Genomic DNA, 16,559 nt, shown 5'->3' with positions numbered 1-16,559 from the left:
CTGGCGGCAACCATTGGTTTGTTCTCTGTATCTATAACTCTGTTTCTCTTTTGTTATGTTTGTTCATTTGTTTTGTTTGTGAAGGGTATTTTAAATAGAATAATCAGGGGTTGCCTCAGTGAGAAGGTGGTGATTGGACAAAGACTGGAAAGACATGAGGGAGTGAGCCTTGCAAGTACTGAAAGGAAGCACATTCCAGGCAGATAGAAGAGCCAGTACAAAAACCTTAAGAAGGAATGTGCCTAGCACATTTCAAAACAGCAAGGAGGTTGGTGTGGCAGAATAAGCAAGTAAAGGGGAGGAGAAGGAAATAAGTCAGAGAGGCAATGAGGGATGGAGGGTAGGCCATTCTAAGAATTTAGTGGAAGGTTGCTTATTTGCTTCCTCCTGCCCACAAAATACATAAGATAAAGAAGAATAAGAGGTAAAAGAAGGCAAAAGACCAGAGTCTAGAGAGGGCAGGGATAAATTTAAGAGCAGTATCCCTCAGCAAGCAGCAAGAGATCAGAGTAATGATCAGCCATGGTAAGGAGAAGAGATGCCTCTTTTGGAAGAATTGTGCTAGAGTCTGCTAAGGAAAGCTGATATGCTCATCTCTTAGCAACTTTGCCCTCAGTGACTTCACATTTGTAGCTGAAATTGGCCATGGTGGGAGTGTTTACACCATGGAAAATGTCTAATACTACAAATCCAGGCATTTTTTTTCTTTTTTACAATTTGGAAGTGTTTTATTTTATTTATTTATTTTTTAAACATCTTTATTGGAGTATAATTGGTTTACAATGGTGTGTTAGTTTCTGCTGTATAACAAAGTGAATCACTTATACATATACATATATCCCCATATCTCTTCCCTCTTGTGTCTCCCTCCCTCCCACCCTACCTATCCCACCCCTCTAGATGGTCACAAAGCACTGAGCTGATCTTCCTGTGCTATGGGGCTGCTTCCCACTAACTATCTATTTTACATTTGGTCAGGCATTTTTTTCTTGGTGAAATGGTTTAGCTGCATGCAAATAACTCTTCTCAAAGACTAGTGGATAACAAGGAGGAGAAGTTGGCTGTACCCCCAGACACATACTGTGGGAAGATGAAGGCCCCAGTGCTCTAGAGTCTCTTTTCTGTGAATCAACAGGAAAGTTAGATCAGTTGCTTGTAGAAAAAATGGCATTGGTCTGAAATAACTTCTGCAGGGGGAGACTGAGCCTAGATAAAGTAAATAAGGGAACTGTTATGCAAATATAAGGAGAGTCAAGGCCAAGGGTTAAATCTGCATACATTTATCTTCTTTCTCAACTTTCATTTGTTTGGAAGTAGGGGGAGGGGGAGATAGCCGGAGATAGCCTTTCCAGACAGAAGGATTTTGAAAGTTTGGAGCTGGCCATTGAAGAAGATTAAAGGAAGGCACAAGAATTTAAAGTTGTGGGGAAAGTCATACTCTGGGGTCAAGGACAGATAAGGAGTACAGTGAGGCCAAGGGGAGTCTCATAGTTTAAGCAAAATACAAAATGATGTGGTATAAAGATTTTAATTCTACTATAAATGCCTAATGATTACTTAGAATTTAGTTTTTGATAATTTAGTCTTCACAAAGATAACTTTCTAGGTTACAATCATTTTTGTTTTCTTTCCTAGACAAAATAATTTTAGAGAGTATTTGTCTAGATGCTACCTACAAGTAAATACTTGTTAGCTGCCTTGAGGCGCTCTGATGAATTCTTTTGGTTTGGCAGTCAGTACCTCAGCTGCAGGCACATTCCTGTTCCCTTTGGCTAAGTGGAAACTTCGAAAGGTCTGTAGTTTTTGAAACGACACTGAATTCCTTCAAGTTTGTAACCTAGGACACTTAAGAACTTGGATTTGAGTTCACAGGATGGTTATACATAAAATAAAAGATCAAGTGCTCACAAGGTTAAATTTCCTGAAAGCCTTACTGGATGTAAGACAAAGGCGGGGTATAAAACGAAAATAAAAGTATGCTGAGTTACAGAGGTCATTCTATCTTACTCTCTGCACTCAAGACTGCTCCTGTCTGCTGACAGAAACAGGTTGGTTTTTTCTTTCTTTTTCCATTCAGACTTGTATATGATTTTTTGTTAAGCCCAAAGGTTTGGTATATTTATGTATGTAGAGGGACTCTTGATGCATAAAAGTTTACATGTGCAGAAAAGAGCTATTTGAAAATTTATACATGTTAACCTTAAAACAAAAATATGAATATAGCAAGAAGAAAATATTATTTTAATACCATTACTTGCCTATAAAACTTTGTTAATAATAGGCTTTGCTATATCATTTTTTCCTGCTTTGTTTTATTGTTAAATTTTTTTATTCTTATGATTGATAATTACAAAGGCATTTAAATGTGTTTCTATGTTTCTGCCAGAAGGATCACTTCTGCAAATAGTTTCCATTCCTACGCTTATTTATTCATATTTTTAGTATGATTAATTCTTTTAAAATATCTTTCCTTAATATCTTATACTGTTTGGCCATATTATATCTTATCACCGGGTTCAAGATTTGTGTGATAAAAGAGAAGGAAAGAACAAAGTTCCCACCATATTAATAATTAACATATAAGAAAACGAAGACTAAAGTAGTCTTCCAGATTGGAACTTTTCAAATAACTTTAAGGATAAAGGGAGACAGAAGGGCTAAGGAAAAAGCATAACAAAACTCAGCACTATAATAAAAACACTGAAAGTTATTATTATATATATTTTAAAACTTGTGAATTCTGTGCAAGCTTATCTTAATACTACCGGGTGTTAATAGCCAGTACAGTAGAATAACTTAATGAAGAGACATGAGATTCCTGGAGTATCATCCTTCCATTCTAGAGTAATAGCTTTATACCTATTGGTAAAACCTTTAGTTTGACAAATATTTGCTGGGCACCTAGAGTGAGCCAGGCACTCTCTTCGGGTATTAATTATAAACATAAATCCAACAGGTCATAGTCTTAGGGAACTTAGAGCACAGAGGGAAAAGGTAGTCTGAGAAACATGTCTTCCATAGGATGGGGTCAGTTCTCTGAGAGATATGCAGATACAGTTATTGGATTGGGAAAGTCTTCTGGAGAGGTGACATCTAAGTTAACTGGGTAGGAACTGGCCCTTCAAGGGAAGCGCAGGAAATAGTCCATCAGATAAAAGAACAGAATGAGTAATGATGTAGACATGTGCTGCAGCATGGTGTGTGCCAGAAAATCTCTGGCAAATCAATATTGTTACTGTCTACCGTGCAGGCTGCACAGTAGAGGGATGTAGCAGGAACCATGGGTAGGACAACATTATAGAAGGAGCCTTGGGTATCATGGTAAGGAGCTTAGATTGTATCTTTCAGATGAAGGGATGTGCCTTTCAGGTGAGGAGCTAATAAGCAGCAGTGATGGATTGACATTTTAGAGAGAGCACTCTGATGGCAGTAAGAAAAATGTTTTGACAAGGAGGTGGTAAGGAGGAATAAGAACAGTAGGATGGGGCTTCCCTGGTGGCGCAGTGGTTGAGAGTCCACCTGCTGATGCAGGGGACATGGGTTCGTGCCCCGGTCTGGGAAGATCCCACAGGCCGCAGAGCGGCTGGGCCCGTGAGCCATGGCCGCTGAGCCTGCGCGTCCGGAGCCTGTGCTCTGCAATGGGAGAGACCACAACAGTGAGAGGCCCATATACCGCAAAAAAAAAAAAAAAAAGAACAGTAGGATGCCACGTGGGAAGATATTGTAATAGGCCAGGTAATAATGATGGTCGAATTGTGTGGATGTGTCAAGGAGCACAGATTAAAAGGAAGAGACAGATTTGAGACCTATTTGGGAGGTAAAATCAGAATTTAGGGGCTGACTGGAAATCAGGGTTGAAGATAAGAGATAAATCAAGGATGGTACAGGCTGAAGGCTTAGGTGACTAGTGGAACAACAGTGCTACCAAATAGTAGTTTACAATCAGCATGTAGTGACAGGTTTTGGAGGGAAGCTAACTAGAGGAGACTTTGTTTTATAAAAGCCAACCAGTAAAATTAAGTAAAATGCTGAGATAATATATTTAACTTATTTTAAAATAAATTCATAAATATATAAAAATAATATTTATTTTAAATAAATAAAATTATTTTAATTTTAAAATTTAATTTATTGTCAATATACTGTGTAAGAATCACAAAGTTATACATGTAAAAGTTACAGGGTTTAATGATTAATAAAATTCCCCAGGGTATTATTTTTATCTTCCCTCTGTAAATCCCAGCTCCTGTACACAAACTTGTAAAAACAAGGGATGAAAAACTACTCTTGGGGATATATTCCAACGTGGCTTCCATTAAAGAGTTTCAAAGAGTGGCAGGTTCAGGCTCACATATGTTATGGCAACAATCTATTCTCTAATAAAAGAATAAAACATATGCTAGATCAAAAGCATTTCCACTTAAGCAATATTAAAATAAATATCCTGTATTCTTTTTGCCATTTAGATTGGAGCCATGGCTTTGGAACACAACCAGTCAACAGATTACTATTATGAGGAAAATGAAATGAATGACACTCATGACTATAGTCAGTATGAAGTGATCTGTATAAAAGAAGAGGTCAGAAAATTTGCAAAAGTTTTCCTGCCTGCCTTCTTCACAATAGCTTTCATCATTGGACTTGCAGGCAATTCCATAATAGTGGCGATTTATGCCCATTACAAAAAGAGGCGAACCAAGACAGATGTGTACATCCTGAATTTGGCAGTGGCAGATTTACTCCTTCTATTCACTCTGCCTTTTTGGGCAGTTAATGCAGTTCATGGGTGGGTTTTAGGGAAAATCATGTGCAAAGTCACTTCAGCCTTGTACACGGTCAACTTTGTCTCTGGAATGCAGTTTCTGGCTTGTATCAGCATAGACAGATATTGGGCAATAACTAAAGCCCCCAGTCAATTGGGAGTGCAAAAACAATGTTGGCTCATCTGTTTCTGTGTCTGGATGGCTGCCATCTTGCTGAGTATACCTCAGCTGGTTTTTTATACAGTAAATCACAAGGCTAGGTGCATTCCCATCTTTCCATACCACCTAGGAACATCAATGAAAGCATCAATTCAAATTCTGGAAATCTGCGTTGGATTTGTAATACCCTTTCTTATTATGGCAGTGTGCTACTTCATCACAGCAAAGACGCTCATCAAGATGCCAAACATTACAAAATCTCGGCCCCTCAAAATTCTGCTCACAGTGGTCATAGTTTTCCTTGTCACTCAGCTGCCTTATAACATTGTCAAGTTCTGCCAAGCCATAGATATCATCTACTCCCTGATCACCAACTGCGACATGAGCAAACGTATGGATGTTGCCATCCAAATCACAGAGAGCATTGCACTCTTTCACAGCTGCCTCAACCCGGTCCTGTATGTTTTTATGGGAAACTCTTTTAAAATCTACATCATGAAAGTTGCCAAGAAATATGGGTCCTGGAGAAGACAAAGACAAAATGTGGAGGAGATTCCTTTTGATTCTGAAGATGCTACAGAGCCAACCAGTACTTTCAGCATTTAAATATAAAACTGCTCTGTCTCTTGCTTCGATACACATGAATGAGGTTTCTCCCTCAGATCAAACATCTGCATTTTTCTGAAATTCAAATCTCAAACACTGTGGTGGCAACTTATAACAAAGAAGAGGTTAGGGTGGGGAAGGGGAGTGGTGTAGAAGCCAAGAAAAAAAAAATGCATAAAACATGGAAATTAAAATTAACAATATAGGAAAACTGTAGTAACAGTCATACATAAGAAAAACACTATAAGTTAGGTCATCTAAAACAGATTATTAAAGAAATTTAAATTAAGGGGCATTTATAATTATTTTAAATTATCTAAATTTTAATATAAGAACAATTTCCCTGCATAATTTTAGTACTTGAATAACTATGCAGCAAAATTCAATGTCTTTTTCTTTCTTGTTTCTTAATTTGTAAGAGATTTCATAAAACTCCAGAGAGAATAACAATTGGCAATCAAAACAAAACAAAACAAAACAAAAACATAAAAAGCTTTTCTGGCTATTGTAATATATTACTGGTATGTTTCTAAACATGTAATTTGCTTTTATGATGTCAACTTTCTTTAGTAATAAGCTGGTTATCCTGTTAGATTTATCATTTATACTCTAGAAGCAATCCTCAGACAATCACATTTATCTAGGTTTCAATTTTTATAACTGCCTAAAGGGCTCATCCATTTACGTGAGTTAATGACTGAGGGTTGACTAAATAATATATTTTCCTATGTCTAAAGACTCTTTTTTTTTTTTTCTTTTTCGGTACTCGGGCCTCTCACTGTTGTGGCCTCTCCCGTTGTGGAGCACAGGCTCCGGACGTGCAGGCTCAGCGGCCATGGCTCACGGGCCTAGCTGCTACGTGGCATGTGGGATCCTCCCGGACCGGGGCACGAACCCGTGTTCCCCGCATCGGCAGGCGGACTCTCAACCACTGCACCACGAGGGAAACCCCAAGACTCTTATTTTTCACTTAAATACTTGTATTTTTAAACAATGAAAATATGTACCACAATAAATTATTTTTAATAATATGGACTGCTTATCTCTTTAAAAACAATTATATATAAATTATTATAGTCCATGTAATATGCCCCTATTAAAATTTAATTTTGATAGAAATGACAATGGTCAAAAATAGTGTGCACTAATATAAATTTTTTCTCTCACAAACTGTAAAAAAAAAAAAGACGTTTTCTGCTCTTAATTTTAAAATTACTTTTCTTTTTATCAACTATTTCTAAATCTGAAAATGCTTTCGAAGACAGAATTTAAAGAACTGTGGTCATGAAATGAATAACTATGTATCTTATTATTCTAGCACAGTATCTGGCATGAAGAATCAATAGAATACTCACCAGTGCACCACCATTTCTTGCCGTTAATTACATAGCTATCTCCATCTTGCTGGATGCTACATTCAATATTTGTGGCATCACTTGAAGCTACATCGGGCTCTATAAATAAGCAAAGGCTGAATTTACAGGCAGGCAGACACCATTAGTTTACAAAAGACACTTAGTTAAAGAAATGTGAACTCTTTGAGGACAGAGGCATCTTTGTCTTTTTCATCTTCCTACCCTTCCCCCATTCCTCCTGGTTCTCCTACAACCTACACATAGTAGGTATTCAATAAATGTGCATTGGAAAAATGAATGAATAAATGAAGTATTTAGAACAACTCAACATAGATCAACTATCTGAATTGTGTTCTTGGCATCCTCAGTGATATATGACTTGGGATACAACTCAATCTTTTCTCCAATCATCAAATGTGCATTAAAAATATCGTTCTTGGGTTTCCCTGGTGGCGCAGTGGTTGAGAGTCCGCCTGCCGATGCAGGGGACGCGGGTTCCTGCACCGGTCCGGGAAGATCCCACATGCCGCGGAGTGGCTGGGCCCATGAGTCATGGCCGCTGAGCCTGCGCGTCCGGAGCCTGTGCTCCGCAACAGGAGAGGCCACAACAGCGAGAGGCCCAAGTACAGAAAAAAAAAAAAAATCGTTCTTTACTTCCCACAATGAAAATCTGTACTACATATTTGCAAGCCAGATTTCCCCACCATAGGTTTAGTATCTTAAACAACTTCTTTTTTTTCTTTTTTTTAAAATTAATTTTTATTGGAGTATAGTTGATTTACAATGTCATGTTAGTTTCTGCTGTACAGAAAAGTGAATCATATATCCACTCTTTCTTAGATTCTTTTCCCATATAGGTCATTACAGAGTACTGAGTAGAGTTCCCTGTGCTATACAGTAGGTTCTCAGCAGTTATCTGTTTTATATATAGTAATGTGTATATGTTAATCCCAATCTCCCTATTTATCTTCCCACTCCCCTCCACCGCTTTACCCCTTGGTAACCATAAATTTGTTTTTGACATCTGTGACTCTATTTCTGTAGTATCTTAAACAACTTCTAACTGCAAATTCCATCAGGAATGCTTTCACCAATCTATTTATTTTGCATTCTATAAAGCTTGCTCAACACTTAATGTCTTCAGAAAGTTTTCCTCAAACACACCCTGTGCTTTTTAACTTCCACATGTTTGCTTGGGCCAGGCCTTCTCTCTGGTGAATTTCTACCTGTCACTCCTAAGTAAACTTCTGCTTCTTAGCCATCTGCATTGTGAAGACTCTCCAGGTACCCAATCAGAAATATCTCCTTCCTTTGACCTCACATAGTAATTATTGTCTTTTTACCGCTGACACTGCTCTTACTTTTGTGATCCCATACCACCTAGAAAAGTACTAGGTAACATCTCAAGGATGCTAAACACGGAATCCCTGCCCTGGATAGAAAATGACAATAGATAACTTCAAAGACCCTCTCCAGCCCTCAGAGGGCATTGTGCAATACATGATACACTGCAGTATCACTCTCAGGTGAAAAAGAATGCTTCATGTCTGCTGTGGAGCAAAATGCTCTAGATGCCTTTCTCTGATTTTAATTCCCATCAAATTTCTAAAAATACTCTCTAAAACTTTTCTCTTGAATGCTGATTACTTATAAGATTTTGAGGAAGAATTTTTCAATATCGTCTCTTACAATGATATTAAGGACAGCTATTGAAATGCCTATGAAAATTGAGCTAAGTCTAAGTTAAGTCTCTCAAAACATGTTTGTACTCTGTTCAGGCACTCCTAACAGGGCCCAAGTTATATTAAAATGCACACAATTCCTAGTAGATTAACACAAGCTTAAAATTGTTTTCAACTGAGGGAGAAAATGAGTCTTGAATTATAATTAATGAAGTTCATTGTTTTCTTTGCTTGTTTTAAATCCAGTGTTTCTTATAGTTCGAATGAGGTAAATATTGAATAAAAACTTTCCAAGAATTAGTTTATTCTGAGAATCTGACAAACCAAAGTTATCATTTATAGGTTCGTTAAAAAAAAAAGCCTAGATAAATTACTTGTACAAAAAGAAAAAATTTCCCCCAAATTAGCCTAAAGGCCTCCAAATTTTCTAGTAACGGCTTTAGAATTAAAATGACTATTTTCAACATTCCAATATACAATATTGTATGACTTATTGATGGGCAAAAAAACCAAACCAAAACAAAAGGCAAATCAGAAGACTACATATGTGTCCCATAATATTTTATAACTATTTGGGAAATAATTCGGGTATCTTGAGTAGAAATTCATCTCATATACACTTAAGAAAACTCTTAAGTATTTAATCGACATCAATCATATTCCCTTCATTATCTGCTTTGTATAAAGCAAAACACAGTGCTCTAAAACACAATAGCCCGAACGACTTCATGAAGATATCTCCACTACAAAGAGAAAATGCCTAGTTTTCTACCTGTGGTTTTATACATCTTGTTTGCTGAGGACAGTTGCTTATCATACTTTGGTCAAAGAAAATGTATTTCCCTTGCCAATTTTAAAATTTCAGCAGTTTGGTGGTATCATATTATAACCTAAAGACTAATGAAATTTTAATACTAGAAAAAAGTCTATGACCATCTAGTGAAAAGTTCATAGGTCAAAGGGAAAAATAGCAGCAGAGCTGCATCTGCAATGGATGCCTTCTATAGCATTATTTTTCATATTATGACCCATTAGTGTGTCATAAAATTAATTCAATGGAATATGACTAGCATTCTCTGAGAAATGAAAATAGATAAAAATAGAATACATTAGACTAGACTCAGTGGAAAATATATGAATTCATGAAGTAAGGGAAACTTGTTTCATGAAGCTTTTTTTCAGTAATATATGTCTCTCCCCTCATTTCCATAAATCAATCCATGAACACACACATACAGCTTCATACACTACATATTGGGTCACAATATAAAATATATCTTACTATGAGTGGCAATAAAAAAAGTTTTAAGCAAAAGACTACCAGTTCTCTTTCCACAAAATTATGCTATAATAGCTACGTATAAAGAGATAAAATCTTTAGAAACTCTGTGAATAGATTTATTTACTTTTACAGTAGCCTCATTATTGGATTAAAATGTAGTCATCAGTAAATAGACAAATCAGTGTTTTGAAGAGAGAAAACCATATCTGGGACAAGTTCAACCATTATCAGAGGTTTATGGACTATCTTAATAATTCCCAAGAAGCAAGAGTCAAAGTCCAGTGTGGAAACACTTCGAGAAGCAACTAGATTGTGTTTTCTCTGACATCCAACATAACTCTTTTGGGCACTTCCCCGCTTCACTAACTCTTTTTGGGAGGCTTCAGTACTTATTTGTGCAATAAGCACAAAAGGCAAAACTGAGGCCTAACTTGTGCAGGGACACTATAGGATATTATACAATTATCCTTCTACTACAAATCAAATGCCAGTCCTTGACTGGAAGCATCAAAAATAACCACAGCAACTTTGGGGAAAAAAGACAAAAGACATATCAAGTGTCTACCCTAGACCTACTGAGTCAGAATCTCCAGGGATGAAGCCTCTGAATCCGGATTTTTTCAAAGCTTTTTAGGGGGTTCCTTCTGCAAACTGGGTTTGAAAACACCTTCTAAAGACTACATTCCTGGTTTATTCCTTCCATATTACCTTTTTAAAGAAAAGTTGGTCTCCTTCCCTCATCCTTCCAATTTTTCATTCCAAAGTCCTTGAAGGCTTGAGTAATGGGGGAGTCATCCTTGACTCCCCCATTAATACCTCATAACCAATCAGGAAATCCTCTTGGCTCTGCCTTCAAAATATATTTAGAATCTTTCCACTTCTCACTCCACTGCTACTCCCTTGAACAAATCCCCATCATCTCTCACCAAGACCATCACAACAAGACTCCCTGCTTACTTCCTTCTCTCCTTTTGTTAATTCTCAACATAGCAGCCACAGGGATCCTTTTAAAACTGAAGTGACATCTTGTCACTCCTCTGCTCAAATCCCCATTTCACTGAAAGTATAAGCACTCACCTGCCCTATAAGTCCCAACATACAAGGCCCTTTCCTCTCTGATATCTTTTGCTATTCTTTCCCAGCCACACTGACATCCTTGGCTATTCTTGAAATACACCAGTCACACTCTTGCTTTAGGGCCTTTGCATTTTATGTTCTCTGTGCTATGAAAACTCTTCCCCCAGATCTCAGCATGATTAACTCTCTCACCTTCTTTAAGTCTTTACTGAATGTCATTTTCTTAATAAGGCCTATTCTGAGCCTTCCATCTTAAATTGTTATACACATTACCTGTCCCTCAGCACTCCAGAGCTCCCCTACCTTGCCGGTTTTTTTTCCCCAAAGCACTTTTCATCTTCAAACTTACTATATAATTACTTATTTAATCTAGCTATTGTTTATTTTTGTCTCTCTCTATTAGAATGCCAGCTCCATGAGGCAGGAATCTTTGTGTATTTTATTTCATGATAGTTCCTAAAATAGTGCTTGGCATATGGTAGGCAACTGATAAATAATTGGTGAGTAAATGGAGAGATAGTGAGGCTAACCAAAAGATTTAAAACTCTATCCATTCTAACTAACCATAGATATGTTTAATACCGTTAGAAAACTGGAAACCTTATATGGCCAATCCCTTTGGTGGTGACTTCTATTCACTAATACTCTTAGTGTAATGATGTTTAATAAAAGAATAATCCAATGAGAACTTTAGGTCCATTTTAAAAAATATTTAAATAATAGTAACTGAAAGTAAAATTATAGACAAATTTATAAATCAATGACTTTGCGTAGAAAAACCTCCTTGTCATAAAATAGAGAAATTTTAAACACTGCTCAAAATATCTGAGAAAAGTTCTGTTTTTAAATAATGTAGTAACCTGGTGCTTGGCAGTTAAAGACATCTGGAGCAAAAAAGCATTTTCCTGTTTCTTCAGCAATCAAGGCATAGTCTACGTGGCTGAGACTGCTTACAGCTGGCAAAAACAAGTTCCAGAGGCCTTCTGCTTTGGCCATTTCCTGTCAAGGTGATGAATATGCCAGAGTTATCATAATTTATCATGACCTAAAATTATTTATTTTTAAAAGATACTGGTATTTATGCCTTTTGAACTTATGAAATTATTTATTTCATTGTATTCTACAATGCAAGTAGTTATTAATTCATTATAAATCAATTTCTTAACAGTTAAGCTTCCTTAGATTTGGCTGAAAACTCAGTTTGCTTACTTGAGTACTTCTTATTGAATCACAGTGATTATAAAATCTCCTACATCTGAGCGTAATTATGCCAAATATACTATTTTGTCCATTTCAATTTCTAACGTGTTAAAATCTGAAAACATGAAATTGGATTAAGCCCATGTGGGAAAAATACCCTGCCTCAACTTCAGTCTCAAGTGACTAGTGCTGATTGTATTTTTAATTTGAACAGCTGTTAAGAGGCTGTCTTCTTCATCACATACCATACACAACACACTATGTAACCTAATTTGTATATTACAGATTCTATTTTTAACTTTCTTTTTAAAAAGTTATAATTGATGTAATTATCCTCTACGTATATAACAACAGAAGCAACAACAAACTAAGGTCTCAAAAAATGCCTGTATATAAATTCTCCACTTTTAAGGTTCTCTTATTTTTCTTACCTTGAGTTTATCAATCACTAAAGGTTTTTTCCACTTGTCTACTGAATTTTCATTTTGAACATAGAACTCAATTACCTCCTTAAAGTATAAAAGGAAAAAAAGTTCATTAGTTAAAGTTAGAAAAGTAAATAATGCCATAAACTGCTAATATCCAAAGTAAACATGCTTAGGTGAAGAAGCTTTTTCAGCTGCTACTGAATCAGTAAAATTTCTTTCTGAAACCAGACACAGAAGTATAAAAAATTCTAGATGTTTGCTCCTCACAAAATTATGCTGCCTCTATATTAGAGGATTAACTTTCAAAATCCTATATACCAAGATTTGAGTGTTCCATTTTCAGCAATGTGGCATACTAGATGGTCATAGAACCCCTCCCAGGATAATACAACTAAAAATGCTGGGTAAAATATTAAAAATAATTTATAAAATACATGTAGTAATAATACATAGCTATGCTGGAAAGAAAATAAGGAAATTCCTCAGAGGCCAGGAATACAAAAGCCTGACTCTTCAGGTGTGAGTGAGCACTGGAACCAACTTTGTCTGGGGGATGTAGGCTGATCTATGTTCACCTGGGCCCTAGTTTGCAGTGGGCCACATAGGCAGGGGTCAGGAGGTGAAACCAAATGCCCCAAACAAGGCAAAAGGGAGGATCAGAGCTCACCACTTCCCTCCACCAAAGCCAGGATGCCTGATCAGCAAAACCTAACTGGAAAAAAATAGAAAACAAAACCAAAAACCCACCCCTCAGTGGTAGACCAAGGGAATAAAGGCCATTCACAGGACGGAAGAGAAAAAAGAAACATTTCTAACCTGAGTCTGTCTCCACCCAAGTTTGAGATCTTAATTCACAGACCTATGGGGCCCTAAAATTTTGAGTCAAAAATTAAGTTTACAGTGTTCCTGGTGACAATGCTTGAAAGCACCTGGCAGAAGCAAAAGCAAATTCACTCTGGAGGAAAAGAGCTTTTATAAAAAGTCTTAACTAATCCCTGCAGATAAAATTCCATTCCAAAGAACATGAGTTCAGAATGAAAAAATACTAAACACTCAAGGTAACAAGCCACCATTAGCAAGAATTAACAAAAACAATAGTTCAACAAAACAGAATCACACCTGCAAAGGCCAGATAGAATAATGATCAAACACAGAATATAAAGTATTTGTGCCCAGTAGATTTCAAAAATAAAGGAAGGAATTAAAAGGATGACAAAGGATTATCAAACTTGGCCAGACAAAGTTGAAAAAGAACTGAATGCAACTTGAAGCAAAGTAAAACCATAGTAATTAAACTTAAAAATTCAATGGCAGTGGTTCTCAAACTTTGGTGGCATCAGAATCACTTGGTTAAACACAAGAGACCAGGCCCTATCCTACTTCAGTGAGTCTACTTCTGTATTCCTATTTCTGTAATCTTAACTAGCCCTCTAGGCAATTCTGACACAATCCAAATAATGAGACCCACTGCTCTATGCAAGTTTGAAAAGTAGATTAGATACAGCCAAAAAAATAATAATAATAATAAATTGAAAGAAGGATCTGAAGAAATTATTCCTTTCTTGAATGAAGCACAGAAATTCAATAGAAAGAAAATATGAGTGGTTAAAAGATATGATGATACAGAGAGAATCATTACTTCCCTTTTCTCAGGCAAAAAAAAGAAAATAAAAGGAAAAAAAAAGGTAAAAGTTTATTAGCAGATTCTCATTAAAGGAGCTTGATCCAAGAAGAAACATCTGAGTTGTAAGAAGGAATAGTAAATAAGGTGATAAATACATGGGTAAATAGATATTTAAAAACTAGCCACATAAAAAACAATACAATAATCTCTAATTTGTGCAACTAAATCAAGATGAACTAAAATATTGGACTATAAGGGCCTTCTCCAATATTTTGCTATTAAAGCATCTCTGTACTTATTTTCTACACATAGGCTAGTAGAATTACTGAATTAAAGGCTATGAACATTGGCCAAAACTCCAAATTACAAAATTATTTTCTAAAATTTACAGTCATATAAGTAATATGTTAAAATGTTCCTTTTATTGAAGCATGGCTAGTCTAGAATACAGTTATATATATTTTTTCTATTTAAAAAACTCTTTATTGAATATATAAACTATATATTTTTTAAATATATAAACTAAAATGATATGGATGATGTAGTGCATTTGTAGATTTCTTGTTTTCTTTGTTTACATTTTTATTGGAGTATAATTGCTTTACAATGGTGTGTTAGTTTCTGCTTTATAGAATACAGTTATATTTAGTTAAAACTTCAAGAAGACAAAGGATGGCTCTTTCACAGGCACCAGGATGAATAGCACTTGTCATTTTGTCAGGAAGTCAGTTAAGTTGGAAGATTTCCTGTTTAGGGTTGTTTATTATTTCCATCCCTCACATTACTATGGAAATAGTCAATGCAATTGTGTTTGATAAGATATATGTTATGTAATACATGTACAAATTCCCCATCTGTGACTACTTCTTTATGACACTACAGTTCTGAGAAATTAAATTATGCCATTTATATAATTATTTAAAAATTTGTATTATTTAATACTTCCTGTTCTAAAGTCTATCAATTTGGAGATTTGCAAAATCTATTTGTGGTATGGTAGGAGTCAGAATTAAAATAAAATATCTCATTACAAAGAAGCTTTCTTTAATTCTTTAAGTATGAACAAGAGTTTACTGATGAAAAAAGAAAGCAGAAAATATGCTTGGTGCCTGATCAATTCTCCCCAAATATCACCTTTAACATCTAATTTTCTCATTCACTGATTGAGATACTGCTTTGTATTATGTTGGTTCAGAATCTTAAATCCTACAAATCTTAAAGCCTACAAATAATTTTGCAGTATAATATGTTTTTTACTTTAACTTAAGTCAGTTAGAAAAAAAGAAGCAACAGTTCCTCCCTAGTATATTATTAAACTCAGTAGGAAAATATGACTAATGTTATCATTATGTTAAAAGTGTGTTTCTCAGATATGTCATGTTGCTGCTTCCTGTTTTACATGCTATTTTATTAGGACTCCTCATCCATTTTAAATAGCAAGAATTGCCCCTTTTTTAAAATTTCTTTCTTTCTTCCAGTTTTATTAAGATATAATTGACATATAGCACTGTATATCTTTAAGGTATATGGCATAATAATTTGACTTACAAACATCATGAAATGATTATCACAATAAGTTTAGTGAACATACATCATCTCATATAGATACAAAATTAAAGAAATAGAAAAAATATTTTTCTTGTGATGAGAACTCATATTTCATATATAACATACAGCAGTGTTAATTATATTTATCATGTTGTATATTACATCCCTAGTATAACTGAAAGTTTACACCCTTTGACTACCTTCAACCAATTTCCCCATCTCCCCTGAGGAAGAATTGCCTTTTAACATTTAAATGGATGATGGGTTCTGATGTTCTTACTTTATGATATCCAAGGAGTTTCAAAAGGTCATTAGAATAGCATAAACTGACCTTATTTTTTCCCATTATAGAAAATTGGAAAAATACATAAAGTATTAAGAAAAAGTCATCAAGAGTCTTACTAGCTAAAGATATGTACTATCAAGATGTTAGTGTATTATATGATACAATCTTATTTTCTAGATATGACTGTTTTAGTTTTTATATATGTAGTTATAATCATATTGGATAGAATTTTATAGGCTTTCCCCCCTTCTATTTTGAAAAAGCTAATTACTTTTCAAATGCATATGTTCATAAACAGGGATTAGTACAGTCCAGAGTCATTTTACAGGATAAAATGTTTTTATGGATGTTAGTACAAGTTTTTAAAGAAAGAAAAAGCTCACATTATTAGATGTAGATATACTCCAGATTTGAAAGATCTGCAGACACAAAATGATTATGGCTTTCCTTGCCACACAAAATGTTGATAATCTTTCCTTTAAAACTAGAGTGCTTTTTCTTTTATCATAAAGCATTTTCCTTTATTACAAATTCTTTGTAATATTTTAG

At 35.3% G+C, this 16,559-nt stretch overlaps 2 protein-coding genes across 2 annotated transcripts in view; one reads left to right on the top strand and one right to left on the bottom strand.

The window, feature by feature from the left end:
• The window catches only part of ACAD11 (acyl-CoA dehydrogenase family member 11), a 93,607-nt gene that overhangs the window by 37,457 nt on the left and 39,591 nt on the right, over positions 1–16,559 (bottom strand). Inside the window, 3 exon segments of the mRNA XM_007451695.1 lie at positions 6,884–6,982; positions 11,785–11,923; positions 12,556–12,633. Coding sequence (XP_007451757.1) covers positions 6,884–6,982; positions 11,785–11,923; positions 12,556–12,633 — 316 coding nt within the window.
• ACKR4 (atypical chemokine receptor 4) lies at positions 1,972–6,000 on the top strand. The gene is made up of 2 exons (XM_007451691.1): positions 1,972–2,048; positions 4,467–6,000. The coding sequence occupies exon 2, from the start codon at positions 4,476–4,478 to the stop codon at positions 5,526–5,528; it is 1,053 nt and encodes a 350-aa protein (XP_007451753.1). The 5' UTR covers positions 1,972–2,048; positions 4,467–4,475; the 3' UTR covers positions 5,529–6,000.

This window comes from Lipotes vexillifer, unplaced genomic scaffold (assembly GCF_000442215.2).
Source record: "Lipotes vexillifer unplaced genomic scaffold, Lipotes_vexillifer_v1.1 scaffold1271, whole genome shotgun sequence".
Classification (NCBI taxonomy): Eukaryota; Metazoa; Chordata; class Mammalia; order Artiodactyla; family Lipotidae; genus Lipotes; species Lipotes vexillifer.
Note: the sequence above shows the minus strand (reverse complement) of the source record. Positions and strands in the feature narration are given on the sequence as shown.